The 26,165-nt window shown below is 40.3% G+C and overlaps 1 protein-coding gene across 3 annotated transcripts in view; it reads right to left on the bottom strand.

The window, feature by feature from the left end:
* The window catches only part of tbc1d22a (TBC1 domain family, member 22a), a 165,920-nt gene that overhangs the window by 19,556 nt on the left and 120,199 nt on the right, over nt 1-26,165 (bottom strand). For all 3 annotated transcript variants that reach the window (XM_084910466.1, XM_084910465.1, XM_084910464.1), the window contains 2 exons: nt 24,961-25,088; nt 8,528-8,623 (listed from right to left, as the gene is read on the bottom strand). In XM_084910466.1, the coding sequence (XP_084766592.1) occupies nt 8,528-8,623; nt 24,961-25,088 (224 nt within the window). The remainder of the gene's footprint in view (nt 1-8,527; nt 8,624-24,960; nt 25,089-26,165) is intronic.

The following is a 26,165-nucleotide window of genomic DNA, read 5'->3' as shown; positions in this document are numbered from 1 at the left end:
GGAAAAAGAATCCATGGAAATGTGCGTGCACCAACTTATCCATGCAGCCCAGGCCGGCAGTTTGCGGTAGTGTGCTAGCTGAGGTGGAACGGTGAAAGGCAGATTGCTTAGGGAGTGCCATACTCCTGCTTTTCATTTTGCAGCTTAACCAATCCAATCCCACAACCAAGAGAGGAGATTCACAGCTACTCTCCCTACTATGTTTGATAACAATGCATGAATTATCCTTTTAAATTACTTTCTGCATGCGTTTTTTAATTAAAACTATTAAAGTGAATCAGTCATTCGCGGTCCCTCTGAGGACCCTGAGAATGTAACTTGCCAGCAGTTTGTCATACGCCGCTGCTCCTCACATTCTACATTTAACATTAAAGTCAATTAGCTCACGTTTTTTTAGAGAACTCAGTATATCACCAGAATAAACAGAAGAACAAGGTTGAGGCTTTTCGAGTATTCAATCTAGGACAAAAACGTTATCCATAGATTTTCAAGAGCATATCGTTTTCCACCTGAACAAAGCTCAAATCAATCAAAACAATTTAGAACTGTGAGCTGAACAAGCTGTTAATGTTGTACTGTTCTAACTAGCTGCTACAAGTGAACTTTCCCTCCAGGCCTGGGGAAATTGGAGAAGCAATTCAGTGTAATAATGAGCAGATTGATTGAAACTGGTTGGAAACCTTTATTATACCGCTGCAAGCGTGTGTTATGTGTTTGCATGCATGTTGTAGCAGACAATATTAGGAGGAGACGTCTCCCTTAAAGAATGTTAAATAGGAATGGAAAAGAGAGTTGAGTAATGCCAGAGATGCTGATCTGAGGCAAACAACATCCCCACTGGGACAAGCATGAGATAAACATGTTGTTGCACTGAGATGTGCTTATTACAAGTTCTCAAAAGTTTGAACAGTGTGGTGACAGAGATATGTAAAGATGTGGACTTATTGTTTTCATTGGTTTAATGAATCTCTAACTGGAATTGCTGTGGTGCCATGAGCCAGAGATGTCAATTGGAAGAAGGGTATTAAGCCAGCACCGGCTGACTCCTCACAGACATGGAAAGAAACTCTGAAGACGACAGGCTTTATTTAAAAAACTTTTTAAGAATTTAATTCCTTGACTTACATTTTACAAATTTTACAAATGAAAACCTCTTTGCCCTATTTTTGCTCAAGCTGAACAATAATTTGGGCTTTTAGGCAGCAGAAAACGTGTAACACTGCAAAAGGGGCTGCGCCACATTTGAATCACAAGATAAAAAGGAAAACGTCTTTGTGAAAATGAATACAGAACAATTTTGTCTCCAATATCTGTTTTTCATAATTGCTGGAAGCCAAAAATGAAACTGAAAACAAAATTTGATTAATCGCGCAGCCCTACTAGAATCCTTCTACTATTTATGTTGTAAAAGATAAAGTTCAATGAAGCGAGAGGAAAAGGCGATAGCGAGAAAAAGAATAAATGCCAGAGAGATAAATGGCGAAAGAACGAAAGCCAGAATGAAATAAAGAGACCAGGAAAAAGAGAAATACGAAGCTGAGACTCAAAGAAATAAAAAGTGGCAAAAAAAAAAAAACAGAGAAGTTAGGAATTAGTAAGAGAAAGAAAAGACTAACCGAGATTGTGAGAAAGATTGAAAGAGAAGGAAAAGCAGGCTTGAGAGGAGAGGGATGATGTGAGGGTTGCTGGATAAAGCATGTGGAGATAAGGTCTGTTCAACAGGCCCTTAAGAACCTGGCAGGTCCACGTTTAAACTCTAAGGCTCAGCGGATCAGAGGCAGAAATCTCTTGGAATTAAACCACTAAAGCTGAGAGAAGAAGAAATCTTTACTTTTCTTTCCACACAGACACTAATCTGTATCAAAAAACTTGGTAAATTGAATTAGCAAATGAGAGAAAACAAACCATAAACCAGCCGTAAACAAAAGTAAAGGTTTGTATATTTTCATGTAATACTTTCTGTAATTTTAACTCAAATCCACAATTTCAATATATTCGTGATACATAAATATATATATAAATAAATATGCATCCAGTCCGTAACATAAACAAACTGATACACACAGACAAACACACAGAGGACATCTGTGTTCCATTACGTACAGACAACAACTTCCCGTGAAGACATAAACAAATAGATGATGAGAGCTCATTTGTTGTGGACTGGGTGGGGGAAAATGTCAGGATGACATTTGGCTGTAGCTATTTATGAGTATGTGTGTTGTTTCTCGTGTGTATCTGTGGGTGACTGAGTACCTACTGTAGCTATAAAATCAAAATATATCAAGGAAAAGGAGGAAAATATAATCTAAAACATAGTTCAATCAATGTGGGATGTGCTGGACAAACAAGCCAGATCTGTGGAGATCCCCCCATTAAATAACTTAGAGGATGTCATGCTAACATGCCAACAATCCCCTAATGACACAAAAGGTTAGCAAGGACTTTGTGTGTGCATAGTCTCAAACTGCAAAAACCCATTAAAAAAAAAAACTAGAACCACTTTAAGTTCTGTCTGAATTGGACTCCAACAAGAAGTACCAGTTTATTTAAGCTCGATATGAAGAATACTAAAGGACAGACGAGTCAGTCAGTGTCTCATCTTCAGACTCTGATAGCCTCCAGTGTCTCACTGAGTGGATGAACCATCTTTAATCAACTGGCCTCCACCTAAAACACACATTTTTCAGAACTGTAACCAACTCATGTGACTTTTGAAGACTTCTTCACATTTATTACATGATGAAACAGGAGGCACAGAAAAGATGGTTTGAGGTCATGACCGTCAAATATCAAGAACACAAGTAAAGCCATTTGATTGCTGCTTGTATTCATTTCAGATGTACTGTTGTCACTCTTTTCATTCTATATAACCGACTGAGGGGCTCTCAAGTCAAACGGACCTGTGCAGGACCTCTGAAGTACTACGAGTCACTTCTTTTAGCAAATAAAAACTATGTTATTAGCTGATCAGCTGATATCCACTCAGTACTGAGCTGTGCTACATCAGTCATCCAATGAGATTAGCCATAATTCAGAAATACGAGTAAAAATATACCTCTTTAACATAGGTAACACAGTTTACATATCTTCCAACCAAGAGGCATCTGTGCTTTCAGTGTTTTTGGAAACCAGATACTGCAGTCCTTTTGTTTATTGGCTTCATTCTGAAATGTGGTTATTGCCTCAAGCCTCAAGTGCCTGCAAGCTGCAAACCAAAGCAGGCTCGGCTTTAATTAATCATCCGTAAGACTGGTCTAAATAAAACTGTCTCAGGAACAACAAGAGGAAAGTGTGCAACAACGTATTTATGGTCTCGGTGCAAAAACTTTTCTCTCCTCCGTGGCTCTAAAGTTGCATCTGTTCTTACTCTCCCATTAAGATTCTCTCGTTCCTCAAAACCTCACATTTCCCTGTCATTTTCATGAGAACAGACTGTTTGCCACTGCATCGGCCGCATGCAAAACCAGTCAGAAAGTCACACTTTAAAGTTGGAAGTGTAAATATGTGTCCATGCATGCATTCATGTGGACAATACAAAATCAAATCAAATACACACACATGCACTTAAAGCACATTTAAGACAAAAAGTTATAATGTAAACACTGTGCAAGCTTAAAAGAGTGTGTATGTTTGAGCTTCACATAGTGGTTAGAAGAGGAACTCACACCTAGCGACGACACTTATGCAGGCACAAGCATTACAAAGTGTCCATCTGTCCAATCCTAACACTTGTGTTTAGCAAAGCAGATCTGCTCAGCTGTCTGGACAGTCAAAACAGCTTGTGAGCATCTTATATCCTCCATGTCAATGTTATCTCAAGTATCACGTAAGATTACTTCTCAGTCTCATCCTCCTTATGATGTTTTTTATATTTCTGACTTGTGAACACACAAGTGAGAGGACTCAAAGGACTACAAGACATCAACAATAAACAAGAGAGAAAGGTCAGAGATAAGATAAGGAAGGAGCAGAGAAAGTAGAGGGAAATGTTAAAAAGAAGAAAAATAGAGAACAGAGCACTGAGAAAAACCCAAACGGATAAGTTAGAAGAATACAACAAGACAGAGAATCAGAGAGAGCTGCCAAAGAGCAGAGATGAGGTTTATATGTGACGATGCTAGAATGTGTTGCTACCGTTAAGAAGGCAAGTCCCCCCAGTGAGCTGGCAACCAAAGTCACCTTCTGGCAGCTGTCTACTGTCATCTACTAATGCACTCACAACGACTTTTGAACCTCGCAGTTAATGACCAGGGAGGTAATGGAGAGGGATGTAGGCCATGAACAACTCCGCAGTCTGGCAGACTGTTTTAATATTGCTTTCGCACAACCGACAGATTCATCTGCGTAGAGTAAATCACCACCAGCATCACCAACTGGACAGAAAAACCAGCACCGTGTGTAACTTCCTGTGTAACTTCCTGTGTACATCTGTAGCGTTCGGACAGCCCACACAGGTTTGAACCTCTCAAGTATCACAACTTGTAAAATCTGAAGTGGAAATTCAACACACTGAGCAAGTTCTGCCTCGAAAACTATGGAACAACAATTATCTTGGGAAGTACTCAATCCATCTGGGACGTGCTGCGTGTGAAGAGTCTCCTGTTAGTTACTTCAAAAGGTTTATTCAATAACACTTCAGTCGGCACAGTTAAGGTTCTGCAGTTTTGCCATCTACTGACCAAAATCTGAAGTATTTTGGTGCTCAGAGTGCAAATCGCTCTCTCTGCTGCCGAAAGGGTTTCGATTTTTCTGCCATCATTACTACACAGTTGCTGCAGAATTATTCCAAGCCTAAACTAATCCCCTGCTGGGACAAAGCAGCTGGGAATTTTATTTTTTAAGATCTTTTTTTTATTTCCCCCATATAGACACAAGCTACAACAATTACCCTAGTTAATTCACCGATCTGTGCAGAAGTCTTGAGCCACCCATCACTTTTTTAAATATTTTGCTTCCAAGGAGTCTGAATTTATTATTACTTTTTAAAAAGTGCTCCTGAGCAGAAGTTCTCCAGGTGTTCTTGCTACTTTTTACCCCTCATTTTCAGACCAGTCCTTGTATCTGACCATTTTGATTTTATTGTTTTTGTTTTATTGAACTTGGTTAACACTAACCTATGAATCATTCAAACACATATAATAGTACATTTAGCAAAAAGCCTGTTTTAAAATGTGTCTTTAGGTGCTTTGTAACAAGCAGCCTGTCTAACAAAACCATAATTTGTTCCAGTTTCTGTTAACACAGTCTAACAGGAATGATAAAGTTATTTTGCACTGGCAAGGTGACTCCCAAAACAGTTGAGGCACCTCAACATGGTGTGCAGTGTGTGGATAAAAAAAATCTGAGGAAAGTGGACAAGTGGAAGATTAAAGAAGAAGTCCAATCCATCCATTTTTAACCGCTCCGTGGTAGCAGCAGCCTAAGCATATAAACCAAGACCTCCCTCACTTTAGCCACCTCCTTGAGCTCACCCAGGAGAACACCAAGGAGTTTCCCAGCCAGCCGAGAGATATAATCTCTCTGGTATGTCCTGGTCTCTTCCCAGTAGGACATTCCCAGAACATCTTGCCCAGGACGTGCCCAGAAGATGTTGAAACCACCTCAACCAGCTCCTTTCGATGTGGAGGAATAGCAAATCTACTTTGAGTGATTGGGGGTGCCGTTCAGGTGTGTCAGCCTTCCCCGCAGCAGACCATCTTATCTCTGTTCACATGTTTCTGGATTTCTTTTTTGTGAGACTAAGACTGAACTTTATTTTTCCATGTTTGGCAATATTCACATTCTGTTTAACTTGATGCTTTTTGAAGAAGTGGTGCAGACTAATGAAGCAGTCTAGTTACAAAAGTTACAAATAGTTGTTTGAAATGAAAGTTGTTTGTTTAAAAAAAAATTACCAAAGGCATTATTGTGGATGAGTTTATTATCTAAATAAAGTTGCAGCTAGGCTTTTCTGTCATTGTTTTGTTTAGGTGGGGCCTGAAAATATTTCTTCCTGCTTTGTGGGGAATGATGTAAAAAGCCTGAGAACCACTGCTTTAGAGAAAGCTCTTTCACACCTCTCGTATCTGAAATTTCATCCTTTCTCTCACTATTGACCAGTAAATGAACAGCTTTGCTTTAATACCCAATTCTCTTGTCACCACGACAAACTGGTCCAGTGTCTACATCACTGAAGCAATCTCCCACTGCCCTCTCCAAGCTCCCAAGACATTTGGGGCAGTAACTTGTCCATGACCTGCAGTGGGAACTCCCAATTTTTCCAGTTATGGACCATGGTGTCAAACTTGGAGGACTGCTCCAGGGCAAGCTCAACCCCACCATCTGATAAAGCCTACAGAACCACATCATCTGCAAAAAGCAACTATTGAGCCACCAAAGGCCCATAAAGCAAAAGTAGCAGGCCTAAATATCTACAGCTAAAATGGATCGAATCACACGATGAACAGTATCTGAAATTCACATTGTTATACAGGGAGTGCAGAATTATTAGGCAAATGAGTATTTTGTCCACATCATCCTCTTCATGCATGTTGTCCTACTCCAACCTGTATAGGCTCGAAAGCCTACTACCAATTAAGCATATTAGGTGATGTGCATCTCTGTAATGAGAAGGGGTGTGGTCTAATGACATCAACACCCTATATCAGGTGTGCATAATTATTAGGCAACGTCCTTTCCTTTGGCAAAATGGGTCAAAAGAAGGACTTGACAGGCTCAGAAAAGTCAAAAATAGTGAGATATCTTGCAGAGGGATGCAGCAGTCTCAAAATTGCAAAGCTTCTGAAGCGTGATCATCGAACAGTCAAGCGTTTCATTCAAAATAGTGAACAGGGTCGCAAGAAGCGTGTGGAAAAACCAAGGCGCAAAATAACTGCCCATGAACTGAGAAAAGTCAAGCGTGCAGCTGCCAAGATGCCACTTGCCACCAGTTTGGCCATATTTCAGAGCTGCAACATCACTGGAGTGCCCAAAAGCACAAGGTGTGCAATACTCAGAGACATGGCCAAGGTAAGAAAGGCTGAAAGACGACCACCACTGAACAAGACACACAAGCTGAAACGTCAAGACTGGGCCAAGAAATATCTCAAGACTGGTTTTTCTAAGATTTTATGGACTGATGAAATGAGAGTGAGTCTTGATGGGCCAGATGGATGGGCCCGTGGCTGGATTGGTAAAGGGCAGAGAGCTCCAGTCCGACTCAGACGCCAGCAAGGTGGAGGTGGAGTACTGGTTTGGACTGGTATCATCAAAGATGAGCTTGTGGGGCCTTTTCGGGTTGAGGATGGAGTCAAGCTCAACTCCCAGTCCTACTGCCAGTTCCTGGAAGACACCTTCTTCAAGCAGTGGTACAGGAAGAAGTCTGCATCCTTCAAGAAAAACATGATTTTCATGCAGGACGATGCTCCATCACACGCGTCCAAGTACTCCACAGCGTGGCTGGCAAGAAAGGGTATAAAAGAAGAAAAACTAATGACATGGCCACCTTGTTCACCTGATCTGAACCCCATTGAGAACCTGTGGTCCATCATCAAATGTGAGATTTACAAGGAGGGAAAACAGTACACCTCTCTGAACAGTGTCTGGGAGGCTGTGGTTGCTGCTGCACACAATGTTGATGGTGAACAGATCAAAACACTGACAGAATCCATGGATGGCAGGCTTTTGAGTGTCCTTGCAAAGAAAGGTGGCTATATTGGTCGCTGATTTGTTTTTGTTTTGTTTTTGAATATCAGAAATGTATATTTGTGAATGTGGAGATGTTATATTGGTTTCACTGGTAAAAATAAATAATTGAAATGGGTATATATTTGTTTTTTGTTAAGTTGCCTAATAATTATGCACAGTAATAGTCACCTGCACACACAGATATCCCCCTAAAATAGCTAAAACTAAAAACAAACTAAAAACTACTTCCAAAAACATTCAGCTTTGATATTAATGAGTTTTTTGGGTTCATTGAGAACATGGTTGTTGTTCAATAATAAAATTATTCCTCAAAAATACAACTTGCCTAATAATTCTGCACTCCCTGTATTTCCACATATGCTTGCACATGTTTTCATAAATATCCATTTCTATTGTTCCAAGGCAAGCAAAAGAAATTTGCACAGTGCTGTTGTAAATGACCACGGCAGACCCAGTGGCATTTTGATAATTTTTTATTAATCCCTACACGGTTGCTGTACATTCGCACTCAGAGCTGCAGCTCTCCCGCTGCCAGCTCAACATAACACCAACAACCCAACCACAGGACCCAGTACAATATTTAATTCAGCGGGGCGTGATTGCGGATGCCGCGCAGGTGCGTCCGCCTCCTCTGCACTGCACCGCAGGCCACGCCCCGCCACAGCTGTATATGCACCACTGTGGACGGTCTATGATTTAAAAACCAGTTTTCTCATAGAAACCCAATTTTACATCCACCCCCAACCCCTATAACCAAAATATGGCATTTATAAATATTCATATTATGTAAACAAATGTCAATATCAACACCATCGCCTTCTGTGTCTGTGTCCGTTACCTGAAAATCCCTCTCCTCCAGGATCTCTTTCCTCCACCTCACCAGGAAGGCCGCACACACATACAGGTGAAAATGGGAGAAGCCCTCTGGTTCAGCCTGGTGAGCGAGATAAAAAAAACATATGATGTTGATTTAGCACAAGTTTAACATTTCACAGCATGAAAACAAACAACACCTCCATCTCAGATATGTTATATTGTTCAAACGGAAGCTCAAGAGTGCGAGCAAAGCATCTCGGAGAAGCTCAAACACTCCAGTCTTTCATCACAATTTCATTTTAGGGAAGATTTGGAAGCAGTTTTGCATGATGTATTTAGCCACGCATACGAAAAAGGAGACAGAGGGGAAAAAAATAGAAAAAAATGGGAGAATATAAAACATTTTTTTTCCTGTCAAAATCCAGAAATTTACATTTGCAGGGCGACAAAGAAAGATACAAATCCCCTTTTCCTCTGCACAGCTTTTTATTTCAGCTGCTCGTTATGTATGGTGGCTTACTTTTTTTTATAACTCTGCTATGAGCAGAGGGAATTAAAAAGGGAGTAAGACAAAGGATAAGATGTTCCCTGTTCTATTCATTTTTCTCCAGAGCACCATCCCAGAGAGGATAATTACCAAGGCCTTTTGAATGCAAGTGACTTAGGAGTACACGGTCCCTTAAAGAAGGAACACAATATTCAAAGTACATCCTGGTATGAGGACTTTTCTGGAGGCATTTTGACAAGTTAGGTTACAACATGTGTTATTTTAGGGTACAGCGAGGTTTAACTGGACCCCTAAAATTTTGCTGTTCCAAACAAATGTGCCGGTATTAAAGACAGCCAGACTGAGTCTCAAATAAAGCTCGGGGCAAGGCTTATTTGTGACAACAGCTGGGGAAGAAATAAAAAGTCCTGTATAAATAGCTTGGAGTGACAACCAAACATTTGCATGAATCTGGAAGTCAAAAATCAACCAAAGGCAGGAAGACAGGAGCTGTGTAAGAGGACCCAGCTTCAGTCTGACGGCAAGAAAAGGCAGCCAAAAGTGCAGAGAAAAGAGAGAGATGTAAACAGTATAGGAGTGACTGAGTGAGCGAGAGGCAGTCTGTATGCAAGTGCGGCAGGGCTATGTAACCTTATCTCCCCTGGACAGACACTTTTAATCATATTTTGTAGCAGAAAAAAAGCATTGCTTCTTTTCCTGCTCTTGAGATTGACAGCAATACGTGAAATTTTTCTCTCCATTTTTTATTTTTTTTGTAACTTGTCAGAAATTCAGGAAAATAAAATCTCCTTGAGTCTTGCAAAGCCCTTCCTGTTTTCCTGTTTCAATTCAACTTCTCGGAACTGAAATAGAGATCAAAACTGGACATTTTGCTACCAAGTGACCACTACATAAACAGGATAACAAACTGACAAAGTTTATTGACAAGCCTGATTAACCAATGCAATTTAAGTATGGAATTGCACCCATGAATTTCTATGTTCACTAGCAGGCTTTTCCTGGCTCAGAAATGTGGGAACATGAGTGGTCAGCGCACAGGGAAGGCAAGACTAGAGCAGGAAAAAACACTCCTAATAATCCCATAAATTAATGAGTATTCTGCAAGTGTGCGCCTTGATGTGTCCACTTTAATAGTGCGTGGTATTAGAAAAAAAACAAAAAACAAATGGAGCACTGCAGTGCTCAAAATCATGAAACACACACGTCCTATAATTTGATATTAAACTTCGCAGTCTCTTTGGCACAGGTGGATTAGTAAAATGCCAAAGGCTGTACATACGGCACTGTACGTTCCAATAACTCAGCAATGTATCATCAGCAGTGCTTCCTCGACCGTATAACAGCGGCTATAACTCAGCAGCACACGAGTTTCAGACCCTAACTTCATTTCAAAGGCAGAAGAGGAAGTGCATTTACTGACAAACCGTCCATTATTCTCTCATACACAGTACAGAGTGGTTCAGAGGTCGGCGCAGTGGAGATCACCCGCCCCACAAAACAGTCAATCAGGGAGAAACACTGGTCAGTTAACTTATTGCATTTAAATAACACAGACAGTGCCATGTTCCATATTTCGCCAGGTACTGTAATCAACTGTACGAGCTGATCTTTAATCACCATGCTCATTTATGCAGTGGATAACAGTGAGCCATAACTCTGCAGGAATTATCAGAAACTGCCTTTCCTCTGTGATAATTGAATTTCCCTCCAAGAAGGAAGGAACAAACAGATTAATAATGGATATACAGAAACGAACAGATTTGGTGTTCGAAAAAACAGAAATTGTCTTCTCGCTCTCTCTTTCTGTCTTTTTTCTTTTTTCCCCCACAACATTGTTAGGTTTTTGCAGACAGATTGATTCTCCCCACGCCTCTGCGTACATATCCTGTCGCTCGGTTTCCTTCTCGCTTTGCCTCCCACTTAGTTAAACCAGTTTTTACAATTGTGCAATTAACAGCGTCTGTGTGCACTCGCGTTTGTTTGCGTGTGTGAGAAACAATGAAAAAGTGAATAATGGAGAGTGCAGGGAGTGGTGAGACAAAAAGAGGGGTGTCTGTGAACAGCGAAGCATGGCGTGATGGGAGTTGTAAACTGGCAGGTGAGTGGCTTGTTGGTCGGGCATTGCAGCCGAAGCAAACAACTGAAGCAAGCAAGCAAACATGCGAGCGCGCACACACAAAGAGACGAGTGAGTATATGAGTGGCATATGGGAGCACAATGTTTATCACTCTCCAAAGACTCACCAAGTTTTAATTTCCTTTCTTCTATGAGTTTGTTTGTGTGTGTGTGAGAGAGAGTTCATGGTTGAGGGAAACTCTGACTTCTGCTCTATTTCTCGCTCTGCCCCCCGTCACTCCCTCTCTGTCGCCACTCCATTCTTACAATCTGTCACCTCCTTCAGTCTCGTTCAACAAATGTCTGCTACTCACTTTTCTCCCTCTTTCTCTGTAATCCCACTGTGAAGACTATTTCATAAATTAGAGAGTGATTTTTCTTGACAGTTAATATAAAATTTGTCATCTATCATTTCCACGAGCAATCCAGCATTAACGTGAAATCTATTGCCTCCACCGACTGCATAGTTATTGGTGGTATATGACTCGTGTTCTTCTTCACTTTAATGCGTTTCGGCACAGAAGTTGAAATTATTAAATGCCACTGCATCTGTAGTCCAGAATTATTCTGATGTTCCTGTGAAGCAATGCAGGCCACAGTATAAATGGCTCAATATTCAAAAAATGTGCATGTTTAATAGTTGTTTGCTATAAATACGATTTAAAACTGTTCATAATTTGTTCTGTGCATGACTGACAGACAGGCTGCCCTGTGAAGCATTTCTATGTAATGATTAAAACTGTTTTAAGTTTATTAGCTCTGAAAGGATCTGTGGATTCGCTGACTGACAGAAAATGAACAGTCAAGTCTGATAATTGGTTCATCATATGAGTCATTTAAATTTCAAATATTTGCTTGATGGAGCTTCTGATAGGTGAGGATTTAGTGCTTTTTTCTGCTTCACACAACTCCGGGTGAGAGGAACTGTGGGTCTTTGTCCATAGCTACAATTTACAGATGGCCCCTGAACTCCACACATTAAGATAACGGGTAGGAGTGTGTGATAGTTTGGTATGGATCCAATACCAAGTAAATATAGGGCCAGTATTGCCGATACTGATACTTTTAACCTATAAAGGCAGCTTATGTGGGGGAGATCGGTGTGTCATGATTTATAAGATGAAATGTGCAAGCTAAACACATTCTAATGACCACTAAATTTACTTTCCACAACAATTAGTTAACACAACAAAACAGACTTTTCATATATTATTCATGTATCTCATGTAATGTGTGCTAAAGGCTAAAAATAAAATGGATGTGACAGTCAACACAAAAACATTCAGACATTGCTCAAAATTCAGTGGGCTACATACTCAACTTAAGGGTTATAAACACAGTATTGATCGATCCACCCACCTGTAGGAACAGGCTGTTGTCAAAGCTTCTAGCCCCACATATACATACCGTGCTTTCAAAAGAGGACAGATACAAAGATATATTCACTGTAAAAACCTCACTTCACACATTACAAACCTGTAAATTGTGACGGACCAGGAGCCGAATGAGCTACTATGTTACACATATTCTGGTTAAATGATTGATTCAATTCAGTTCAATTTTATTTATTCAGCACCAAATCACAACAGCAGTCGCCTCAAGGCGCTTTATATTGTAAGGTAGTCCCCACAATAATACATACAGAGAAAAAACCCAACAACCAAATGACCCCCTATGAGCAAGCACTTTGGCGACAGTGGGAAGGAAAAACTCCCTTTTAACAGGAAGAAACCTCCGGCAGAACCAGGCTCAGGGAGAGGCGGGGCCATCTGCTGCAACCGGTTGGGGTGAGAGAAAGAGTACAGCTAAATTAAAAATAGATGTAGCCCCTTAAAGAGCTTGTGGGTTAGTGTATGTGGCAGAGCCAGGATATGTCATAATACAAGTTCCACCCATCTAAACAACTGATCTTAATTTTAATGACAAGAATTCCTGGTTCTAGTTCCAGTTGAGGCACAGACATAATAGCATCAATTTCCCATCTAAATCAGTTCTGAATACAGAGAAATGTCTTAGTTATTTTATATTGGTTTAGTTTTTAGTTGTATAGACTCTGGTAACTCAAATATCTGTAAATTGTATTTTGATTCCTCTCCTTTACCACCATCCGTTTATTTCATCGGCACACTGCTCTTTCTTGCCGCCCCATCCACAGCTATGTTATCTGCTGCTGCTGGTGCTCAAGGCTTACTCGTCATTATGATTTGCAAAACAAAGTTTGTCGTAGGAGTCAAGGTGACTCCGTCAAACTTGTCTCTACCTCTTCTCCTCCTCCATTGTTATGCCTGGTCCTCCACCCTCCTCGTGTCAGGGCAGCCATATTGGCTGAGACACGCGAGACTCTGACAAGCGCCGCTGATCAAAGTACGGAGAAAACAGGGGGGCGAAGGACTCGGGGTGATAGGGGTATGCTGAGTGCAGTCGATTGGGAGAACAGGAGGAGTAAAAGGGAGGGGGGGGGGTCACCAGAGACATAAAGGGTAAGAGGCTAAGGGTGAACGGAGGAGAAAAGAGAGGGAATGAGGAATGCAGAGTGAGGAGTAGCGCAATGTCATAGCTTCTCTAAACTGCTGCGCTGGCTGTCTGACTAGTCTCATTGCTCCAAGACAAACCGGCCTGACGCGGGACAAACTCGATACTCTGACGAGTCGTCTCTAGACAAGGTGAAAAGGCGATGATGATGGAAGACGGTAATGGAGCAGATTCAAAGTGATGTAACAATTACACAGACTGAATATGATCAAACTCCCTTCCTATCCTTTGTGTAGGAACATCGCAACATTAGTGATTGGCAAAAGTTGGCATTAACTGCTACAAGCTGTACAAGTATTCCTGTGTGGAATTGCGCACTCGTAGCTGGATTTGATGTTGTGCACGATGAATTTAAACACCGAATATCAAGGCAGGGATATTTTGAATTGTAAATTAGGACGTGGGATCTCACAAAAAATAAAAAATAAAAACTGACGACAACTCATGATGCAATCCTTTTAAAGAGAAAGTGAGAAGGTTTGCAGAGTTTTTCAGGGAAACGGCTTTGAATATAATTCCAGTCAAGTTCAGCGTAGTGTTTTTGTGCATGCTGCTCTAATGCGTTGCCCTCCTCTAGGCAACATTTAAAATTACAAAGCACCAGAGCTAATCAAAGGGGGAAAAGGAGGCAAAAATGATAAAATCTGAATTCCCACTTTGCCATGGATTTAATTCATTTTGGAACCCTGCTGTTTCCGTTCACTCCCATTCTGTGTTTGTGAGCAGGCTGACTTTAAAAGAAAATAATTGCATTCAAAGCTAGCATGAGTGCCAATAATGCATGGTTAGGTTTTAGAGAACATAGGTGATAATGTGTGGGGAAACCATACATTGAAGTTTGTGGTAAATGCTACCAGTGTGACACTTAAAATGCTGCTTCGATGTCAAGATGGGGTGACGGAGAGCAAAACTTTTTTTTAAAAAATGAGAGAAATATTTCTCCTCACGACAGTGAGAACATGGCAGAGAAAAAACACAGTGACCAGGGTCCTGTCTACAGAGGCCCATCTGATTGTTTGGAGTGATCGCAGGGCCAACAACGGCTATGGAGAGGACGCAGGAAGGCAGCCAAAGCGAGTAGGGACACTTCCTCAGGGATTGTCCCCCTTACTTAAGTGTCAGCTTTTATTTACATCCACAAAGAGAAAACTTTGGAAAAGTTGGTAGAAGAAATTTCAATTCTTTACTTCAGATACAACCATGTAAAAATATAACTACAAAAGCATCACTTTATTTGAAAAATGTCGTTTGAACTAAAAAAAAAAAATGTATGAAGTAGTTAACAAATACATGATTGATAAAACTGCTAACAGCTAATTAGTTCAGCAGGTCCTATCAATCAATCAATCAATCAATCAATCAATCAATCAAGGCTTTATTCGCCACGTGCAGGTTGCCCTGCAGTGAAATGGGACCCCCCCCCGACCTTACACACACAACACAGACATCACATGGGGATACAGGTCGGAGATCGGTAGCGTTACAGAAAAAACACTGAAATATACACTACAATGGAAAAGTACAAGAGGAAAAAAAGAGACTTCTACTCATGCTGGGCTCCTGGGAGGACAGCATGAGAACAGGAAACAAAAAAACTCCTCTGCACAAAAAAGCACATAAATGTCCACAGCACAACATTATGGAACACGTGACAAGCCACAGGGTCGGGTGGGGGGTGAGGAGTAATCCGAAGCAAACACAGCAGCCATCCTGCCCAGCGCTACCATTCAAGCGGGCTCAGACCCGCCGTGTTCCCAGGAGGGAACAAGCATCGAAGGCGTTTGGAAAGGGAGGGGGGATGAGTGTGTGCATATCAGTGTATATGTATGTGTGTGCGTATCCATAGTTCAGCTGAGACAGTGTCCTTCACCCTGCCAGGCTAAATAAACAGTCTATCAGCCAACCCAGGTGGCCTTGCATGGAATGGGAAGGAACAGTCTAAACACAGTCGTTATCAGGGTGTTTTTCTTCGGCTCCAGCTTTGAGCCCACAGCTGGCGCCGAAGGGATAGCCGCATTATGATGGTGGTTTTTCTTTTATGCGAACAACTCATGAGAATTTCAAAGCTGTTCTTTAACACTCCGACACTGGTCTCTCAATCTCCCGTTGGAGAGCCGCGAGCTTCTCCATGATGTTATCAAACTTGCGCTCCGTGGTCTTGTCATTCTTGTGCTCAAAGAGCAGATTCTGAGACCTCACGACCGCAGTGAGCTGCTCCAAGATGTGATCCAACTTTCGGTCAGAGGTGTTATTCTGAGTGAACTTCTCCATGATGTAATCCAATGTACGCTCAGAGGTGTTATTCTGAGTATTCACGGCAGCTGTAAGGTTCTCCAAGATCTTAACCATGCTGCACTCAGTGAGCCCTTTCTGAGAAGTCGCGCCTCGTCCCATCGTTTCAATCCCAGCGGGCAGCCTTGGGGGGGTTTGAACAGCCGGTTCCGCTTTCTTAATTCTCCGATAAGCCAGGGCCAAGCCAGCTCCGATCAGCAAGAACCCTGTTATCATGGTTCCGAATAGGTAGATATCTTCAGCGTCCTCGATCGACAGTCCCGCCAGGCACACGATCCTCCATGTCTGCCACCCATCCATCGTGTATCCGGCAGGGAAAGTACCTCCAGGACACTCGGGCTCTCCCGAGCCCAGACTTCTCGTTGAGAAAAGGGTGTCAATAGCATTCAGAGATCAGTTGATCAAATCCATAATTCTCTTTTAGGTTTTAGAAACAGACTGTGAGAGAGTGAGAGAGTGTCTTAATGCAACATCACGCGCGTCATAGATTGGAAAACACCGGTTTAAAGCTTAAAGTGGCTTATTCAGGTCACTCACAGCTGCACATTTGTATTTTCAGTTTTTACTAGAGTAGCCTTGGATGATCCACAGCTCAAAATAATCAAAAAACAAATTGCTTTACAGGGAAATGCTAAAACATGAAAATTACAAGTTAAGATAATGATACAGTTTCAGCTCTTCACCTCTTAAGCTAATTTTCCTCTGATTGGCTGGCATTGACAAATGGAAGGACTGAAATGAGACAGCCATCCATTTTTTGTTTATGTTTGTCTGACATCATCTAACATGGCAATAATGAAAAAAAAAAAAAAAAAAAAAAAAAAGAAGAAGAAGAAGAAGAAGAAGAAGAAGAAGAAGAAGAAGAAACTATTTAAAAACAAACATTATGTCTGTGTGTGTAACTGATGTATTACAAAATGAATAAACTTATCAGTGGAATAAAAAAAGTACTAGGTCTGCAACGTTTAGCATTGTTTACTAGTTGCTGTCAATTAAATGAAATTTAATTTCCTCAAAATTATCAGAAAGTGATGTAGTACATCCATCCAAATCTCCTAGTTTATCTTTTATATATATATTTTTTTTTTTTCTGTTGTGTTATTTATCAATCAATCACTTTAGCTCTTAAAAAAAGTAAACCATGAAATGTAGTGAAGTGAAACTATAAAGCAGCACAAAATTAAAAACTGTGCCTCACTACTTCAATAATAGTCGGCTACTTAGTTCCTTCGACTGCTAATGAATGTAAAAGCTGTATTAATAAGGAGATCAAAGCAAAAAGAATTCAACGTCTGTGAAGAAGCAGACTACTCCTGTGTGCATTTGACTAATTTGGTCTGTGGTTTTAACCTTAATCTAAGCTAATGTTCTGACCTATGTTGCAGTAAATTACCACATTTATTTCCACTAGCAATCCATACAATTGCTTACCCAGTGGTTTTAAACAAAGGTAAACAGCTCCCTGCTTGGTAAATTCAACCATTCATATGGAAAAAGTACCATGTTTCAGAAACCCAAAATGTCATGGTATCCCTTTAACAGCCATGCTAATGCTGCCACACTGAGCTACTTGCTAATTTCATGCTCCACGCAACAGGGATAATTTGGTCCCTGTCTGTCTGTCTGTTTGCCCGTTTTTCGGCTAAGGGAAGAGCAGTCTGTGCATGTGAGTGTGTTTCGCTCTATATCTTGTGTCCTTCTCTTGGTTTGTGCCTTTCTCCCTCTTTCAAAGATCAATAGAGACAAATGAGGGGGAAAAACAAGTCTCGGAGAGAAAAAGAGGAAAAGCAGGCTGAGGGCAAAATAGACAAAAAAAAGAAGAGAAGAGAACAAACGAATGCTGAGAAGAGTCTGCAGACAGAGAGATGACACGAGACGCAGCGAAAGAAAGAGGAAGCGCTGTGTTGTGTTGGATCACACTACTGAACAGATGGCCACACCGCAGAGAGAAGACTACAACAGAGACATTACAACACTCAGGTTAAAATCTCCCCTGGAAGACACTCGCACAGGCACGCATACACACATATACTGAGGCTCAGAGGCAAAGGGTAAGGTCTTTCTGTTTAATATCAGCATTTGGGAGAAACCCAAACACACTAGTTTTTTCGTAATAAGTCAAGAACATGAATTAAGGAGCCTTTTTACAAAACAATCTTCTAGACATTACTAAATAATGCATGTGGTTGTGCTGTAAAGGGGTTTATACAACCACTAAACTATCAGCTGTCTGTTGGGCAAACAGGAAAAGGTCAAAACTACATGCAAAGGTAAACACACCGAAAAATAGTTTGAGGGCAAGTGTGATGGAGAAGAGCAAGAGGAGGGAAAGGGATAGAAGAGTAAACTGGGAGATGAGAAGAGAGATGACAAGAAGAAAGGGCATAAGGGGCGCGTGAAAGAAAAGCAATGCGATGAAAAAGTTTTAAAAAGGACAACAGAGACCAGCAGAGTAGAACAGATAAGAAGAGCTCTGTGCTTTGCTGTCAGCTCCTCTGAAAGTTTCATGAGTGGAAATGGCCTAATTCCCCTACCAGGTCAGGACTGGAGGTGAGGGACTGTGACCGAGCCTGCCAAGACGAGGCGAATGTGAGTTTGTGTGCTTCATCAAAAGGTGTGTGTCGAGGGTGCCGTCCAAACGACATTGTAAAACATCAAATATTTAGAGGATGCATTACAAGTACAATGGGTACCAGCGTTGCTGTCAAGTCACGACAAAGCAACAACACTGTTTAATCATTCACTGCTCGACTTGAGGTGGACCAAACACATGCAGTCATATAAAAAAGAAATATTTCATAGCACTCTATGGTAAATGGACTTATATAGCACTTTTCTACTCTCCCAGAGTACACAAAGCGCTCTATACAACATGCTAGATTCACCCATTCACCATCTTCTATGCTTTTAAGTGCTTACTGATGGATGCATCGCTGAGCAACTTGCCCAAGGATACTTTTGATGCAGACGAGAGGAAGCCCGGGATCGAACGACCAACCTTCCAATCAGCAGATGACCTGCTCTACCTCCTGAGCTACAGTGTATACATTTCTGCGAAACACAAAGTACATTCTCATTGCTTCCATAAGAATTAATAGGGTAAGTAGAAGCCAGGTACTGCTCATCAAATGAACCCATAATTAGAATCATCACTGGTGAGCACCTCTAGAAAAGCAGAAGATTTGGTAATTTGCTGGTCTGGAACTTTTAGGTGTGTGTTAACAAAATACCGCAATCTTAATAGACCCTAACCCTGACGTCAACAAATTCCTTGGAGTGAATCTGCTAGACGCCTTAGCAATGCAGACTCGTCAATCAGACAATCAGACTTGTGGAATGATGTCCTTTGGGCAGTCAAAACCAAAGTGCAGATGACCATAATGCACAGTTCCATGATTGGCAAAAACCAAACACAGAATATCATCACAAACATTTTTGTGCTGCCACAGGACCTGGGCACCTTCCCCTCAGGGAGTTGACCATGTACACCAAACTATTCAAGAAGTCAAATGTGAGGCCATCTGTCCGACAGCTAAAGCTTGGCTGAAATGGGGTCATGCAACAGGACAATGATCCCAAGCACAGCAGCAAATCTACAACAGAAAAGTAAAGAATCAAAGTGTTGCAATGGTTGAGTCGAAGTCCAGACCACAACCTGAGTGAAATGCTGTGGCAGGACTTTAAGAGAGTTGTGTACAGAAAAATGCCGGGAAAAACAACAACGAACTAAAGCAATGTTGTAAAGAAGAGGGAGTGAAAATCCCTCCACAAGAAAACAATTCAAGTCATTTCTGTTAAATGTGGTTCTACAAGCTATTGACTCAATGGCTCTTTGTAGTCCTCTTTTGTTTCAAGGTCAGAGGGTCACTTAAGAGTTTCTATATTTCAATCTTCAATTTCGCAAAAATTATTTGAATTTTATTACAACTTATGGTTGTGCCTTCTACTTAGCATTGTTTTACACTTGTATTTTTCTATCCTGCATGTGGGTTTTGCCTTTATTTTAACACCGTTGTATAGTCTGCCACAGGTGTTGGTAGACTGCTACACACAGCTGATATTTAATTCCGATGTGTATGCCAGACCTCGATGTAGATTTCAGGTTGAACTATTATAGTGTGTTTTTGCTAACTGTCTGAGGTATAAACTAAAAATATAATTTTTGTTTTGTTTTGTTTTTTAGGGGTTCTAGTTGCACTACATAATGTCTCACTAAACTTCCTGGGTTTTGTGCTTTTTTTGTTTTGTTTTGTTTTTTAAACTCAAGCTATAATGAATCCTGCCTGTTCTCTATGGTTCAGTGCTGCAACAGCAGTCTAAGCAAAGTGGCCTGCACACCCTTCTCCTTAGCTGCAAGTACATCCTCCAGCTCCTTTCAGGGAAAAACAAGGGTCTCCCACCTCTACAGTGAAGTGACCAAGAGCCATCCGTGTCAGACGCTCACACCATCTGAACTGACTCTGGGTTTTGGTGAAGACTACAACACTTCCCAAACTGTCAAGTTTGAAACAAGTGACATTACCAGACCTCTGGAGCCCAGTCCTAGCCCCAGCTTTAGGCTCGATGCTCAGGTCCACAATAGCTGCCACCAACACTCTTGAATATCAGATCAAACTTGTAGTGGTACACTATGACTGTATGTAGTGTAGGAAAAGTAATTATATGAAATACAGTTACATCTACTTCATTGATATTTGATTAAAGGTTAAAGGGACTGCTAAAGCAACTGAGTGCTTTCATTTGACTAAACTTCTGCATAGTACTGTATGGCTACTAAACAAACACTGCAGAGACAAGTTAACTCATAGATTTTTGTTTTCATAGAGTTTTAAATGTTATGTAAGACTTGTGGAAGCATCGTCTTCCGTTTGGTATGTGCGACAGATAATTTGTGACAAAGAATATCAAAACCTAAACTGAGGCTGCCCTGCGGTGCTAACTATCAGCGTAGTCACTATTGTGACATCACTGTGTAAACAGCATTCAGGACATGAGACATGAGTTATGACTAAATGCCAGGGCAATTTTTCTGTGGGACACACGTAGTTTATGATTCTCTGAGTGGATTATAGAGAGAAGACAACAGTATTTTCTGTTCTCCAAAACAGTCAGCTCTTAACTAGAGATACATGATAAAAAGTAACTGCTTGTTACTATGGACACCATGCAGACATTATATAATACAGACTTTAATATAGCAGAGCTGGGTCTGCTCCTATATCTTGAAAAAGATGGTCTTTAGTTTGTTATTTTTCAAATAGTTAATTAGAATATTCCAGAGCATAGCACAGACAGCATTTCCTACACACAGATTCCACCAAGATTTTATGTCCAAGTATATTCTGTGGCTCATTTCAGCATGTTGTATTTTTATTTATTTAGCTTCATGAGAAGACACTGCCATCCGCAATCGATTTAATGATGGGCAACCTTATTTTGAAATTTGATTGCTGCTAACCTCCCGGCCCCCACCTTTCCTACCTCTTGCTTCCCTATTGACAGGCTGAGACTGGAGTCTTTGATATCGTTCGGCTGCCCGTCTTTAGTCTCCAATTACACAGTTTTGGGTTGAAGCAGGTAATGACTGCTGTTGTTCTGCACTGGACAGTTCCATTGTTCCCTGTAGGTTTCATTTCCCCGCAAGCATAATGTTGCCTTCCACTTCAATGTGGACAACACACAAACATACCTCTCTATGAAGATAATTTTGGAGGAATTACATAAATCTTCAGGTCCCTCAAGTAATCTGAAATACTGAATTTCCAAAAACATTCTTCAGTTAAATACAAATAGTGATTGGTTTGGGTTCCCGACCAGACCAGTGAGTATAATGAGATGCTTAAGCCCAATGACATTAACCCTTCATGACAGTGCTAAGAATCAGGGATTCATTTTGGATTCAATGCTAAAATGCAACATGTCAGCTTTGTATTGAAATGCTGCTTTTTTCCATATGAGGAATACTGCCAAATTGCAGTTATTCTTTTCACCTAATGACATGATAAATGTTTCAAGAACACCTGTTACTGGATTGGATTTGGGTGTTGTCCATTTAATAATTTCCCATCTATATTTATTTATATATTGAACTTCTACACTTCACAATCTCTTTTCTGACTTCACATGTTTTGTTGATGTTACCATTTCTACAACGGTACAACACTTTGGCTTTTGCATAGACTGCATAGGCTTTTGCAGCGTTCTGGGTTCTTAATTATTGTTATGGAATTTGTTTGGTTTGATTTTGTTCTGATTCTACACACAATGTTTGATTATTGTTAGGTCGAGGTTGTATTTTCTTTAGATTCTAGTAACTTGAATCTTTCGTTCTTGCTATATTTAGGTTCCAGTTACTGTTTATGGAGGACTTATTAGTGTCCCTATTGGTTGTCTTGTGGGCTATTTGCTGTTTTACTTTGGTAGTTGTCACTTGCTTTACTTTACTGTTTAGACTTTGTCACATTCCCACATGTATCCACTAATCCTTATCCTTATAATGTGCATGTATAGAAATATCGCTCCCTTTCCTTTGTTAATCTGTAGCTCCTCCGGTTCGCCCCTTCCTTGGATTACTTTTAGCTTATTGTGTTTCTCTACTACGTTACAATTTGGACTCATTAGCTATTACTTCCATCACAATTCCTCTTTCACACAGTAAACTGTGAGTGATTAAAATATATAACTAGACATTCATTGGAGAAGATTGGATAAACAACAACACAGACTTTTTTTATGGAAAGGACAAATCTGATTCACTGTGGACCTCAAATACCCTGAAGGTGTTTTAATTCAAGCACAGCACAAACATGCTTCTGCCATGTCCCTTTTGTGTGCCAGCTGCGATCTATGTTATACTCCCCAAAGTCAGAGCTCATATAGATTTTGACCATATTTGTTTACTACTAGCTATGGCTTGTTGGCAGTGAACTATGTACTTCAGCTGCAACATGCCCATGTTTAACTTTTCTGCTTTAGTTCCCTAATAATTCTGTTCTTGTACGCGTCTATTTTTACTGCAGTCAATCTGAATCTTTCTGCAGACTTTACTCCTTCACCTTCCCTTCATTCACTTTACTACATTCTACATTTCACACAGCAAAATACTTCAGATTTATGAAAAATGTCTGATTTAGATTCGCAAGACTTGCAGTCTTTTTTTCAGTGACGCAAACACAAATGACATGAGCTAAAGGTTATGTGACGAGAAACATCAGCATTTTCAGCTGTAACAGAAGATAAGAACAATACGTAAGGAAAAGAAGAGGACAGAAACTCTGAGTCATGGTGAAGACGCTGAGAACAGGCAGCAGGAATAACAACAGGCCAGACGCTGTGACTGCAAGACGCCAGCAACAAAGATGCGTATACGTGTTTTTGTAAAGGCCTGGCACAGAGCCATCACTGGGAGAAGTTTATTTCAAACTTGGTTTTCATTCCTTTTCCCTCGACACTTCTCATGTAACCTAACAAGTATTACACTCTCTCAGGGAGTCTACGAAGACGTTCAATTTAATTTTAAGACTTTAAAATGATATTTTAAATTAAATTCAGTATCTAAATGGCAATGGTAAAAAAAGTAAAGAATGTGTTATGCCCATGTAAGTAAACTGGTACCAGTTATAATAATAGTAAAGGTCAAATGTACATATTTATTTGGGTTTAAGAACATTTTCTACATGTATTTATATAATGTAGAAAGATTATTAGACTTAAAGTGCAGTTTGCTTTTTAAACATTTCATAATCGCTTTTCTCAAGGTTGATCTTGCATCTTTCCATTTTCACAGACTAACGACTGAAGGCCGACTAGTAAAGCCTTTCTCTTCTTTAAGATCTTTGGAGTTTCCATCCGTGCACTGCAAGCCTCTTAATTTGATCCCATGCTAGGTATAAATGTTGGGAAGTCCCCCCAACCCAAATACATACCACACCTACCAATAAATTAGCTAATGTAGGTTTAATATTTTTTTCACATATAAAAACCTAAAAACAGTAGTGCAATCTATAAAGAATCAAATGTTACAACTTAAAAACCAAACAAACAAACATTGTTTTTTTTCCTTCTTTTATATTAAATATCCGAACAGTTATATTCAATATGCTGAATCCTTAATCGCTGTTTGTGGGGTCGAGGTTAACTGTTACTGGCTGCTCTCCTTCTACAGCCTTCTAAATTATACTGTGGATGCAAAAACATTATGGCTATAATATTGAGATCACACATAACTCCTGCAATATAATATATAGTAACAATAGTCTGGTGATTGTGAAAATTTTACAAATCTTATGTAAATTTAAGCCAATTTTAGATTTTTTAAGGCCTTTCTTTAATAAATGTGCATTGTGCTAATTTACATCTGTGGATTAGAAATACATATAGATGTACATACACATATAAGCAAGTATTAGGGGGGTTTTCAACCATTCCGATCAAGGTTAAAAATCTGTCTCTGACTCTACAAGCTGGTTTATAAGCTCAGTGTAAATGTCACAAAAAAAAAAAGTCAAGATTTGTTTGAAGGAGATTAAGATTGTCTCTCACAGTCTGACATCAAGCTTTAACTGTGGCACTCACGCATAAATAAAAATTAAGCCATAAGTTAACTCAGGTAAAACTTTTGTCTCACACATGGAAATTTCTTTGCCAGATGCTTCAGGAATGTTTATTATTCCCACTTTTAAACATTTCTATGTCATGAACAAATAACACCCCTCTGTCAAACTGAAGTGTAAACTTTTACTAGCAAGACTGTGCGGTGGGCCCAAGCCGCAAAGTAAAGCTGTACAACCAGCCCTGTATAATCAAGAACACCATGGAGAAAATCTGTAATGTTAAAAGAAGAACGTCGATATAATGGTGCGTCATACTGCTCTGGCTGAGATGTAATTGATATCAAAACAGTAAGAGATTATCAAGTTTTTGAAAACTTGCAAACCAAACACATACAAATAAAGTGAAAACAAAAAGAAAGCAGAATAACAGTAACTTTGTTGTGCGTGCAGTTGTACCTGGTAGGTGTCCCACAGTCTGATTGTGCATCGTAATGGCAACTCCCTCATCAGGAGGTTGTTCATCCAGCGAAAGGCAAACTGCAGGTACTCCACCTCGTACTGCTGCATGTGGCGGTGCACAGATTCTGACAAAATAATAATAATAAAAAAATATATATTTAAACTTTTTCCATCAGTTTTCTGTGTAAAGACAAAAGCAAAACAGCAGAGATCCTGCATGGAGCGGCAAAGAAAAAATACTCTATCTATGGTAAAGGTGACAGTAACAAGTACGTAGCTAGACAGATTCCTTCAGAACTCCCTTCTCTGTTAATTACTGCTGCAGTCACTATCACACGCACAGCCTTTCCCTCATAACAGAGATGTAATTACAGAGCTATCAAAACTGTCTCAGAAAAGCTAAACCAGGATGAAAAATGGAAGTATAATTGTATTGTTAAACAACCCTCTAAAGCAATTGCAGGCCGCTGCGCCGAGGAATGAAATGCATATAAAGTAGGTCAATGGCATCCAGAGGTGAGGAGCCAAGGCATGGATGTATGTAACGTACAGGGCGTGTAGTAATTATTTCTTTGACACGACTGCTTTGAGCAGGAACTGATTAAAAATGTATTATGCTGACTTCTAACCCAAGTCAATCTGAATAACGCAAATGTCAAATGTGACCTTAACCTTGTCGAAAGACACTTTGTCCTCAAAAATGTTTCATTTCAGTCGATTTCTAAAGATGGGGTTCAACTTCCTGTTAAGCTTTATACCATCAGATTGACCTCTCTGCATCAGTGGTGTTTATTTTACTGCAGAGATAGAAAATTACAGAAATGGTCAAAGCTTTTGAATCAGTGTTTGTGTTTTGTTTTCCCAGAGATTTAAATAGTGTGCTCCTTTGGAATTATGGGGGGTGACTGCAGTGATATCTAGCACAATTAGAGTGCATGTGGAGTTAACTCAATATAATTTCTATGTGCATATAGATGTGCAGATACAGTATCTGTAGGCAGGAGGCAAAACTCTTGGCTCGGGTTTCCGTCTGTAATCTGCAATTCCGCTAAGTTCCACCGACCAATCATGTTTGAGCAGTTTGGCTGCATGCAGGTAAATACAGTGAAAGAGGCACCGAGTTAGCAATGATGCAAAATCATGAAAACATAGGAACCTCTGACAAAACCTTAGCTTTTTATTCCCTTTTTGGTTGCTGCCCT

This window comes from Perissodus microlepis, chromosome 17, assembly GCF_051167445.1.
Source record: "Perissodus microlepis isolate ML-2025 ecotype Zambia chromosome 17, ASM5116744v1, whole genome shotgun sequence".
In the NCBI taxonomy this organism is placed as follows: Eukaryota; Metazoa; Chordata; class Actinopteri; order Cichliformes; family Cichlidae; genus Perissodus; species Perissodus microlepis.
The sequence above is the reverse complement of the archived record's forward strand: the minus strand, read 5'-3'. Positions and strand labels throughout refer to the sequence as shown.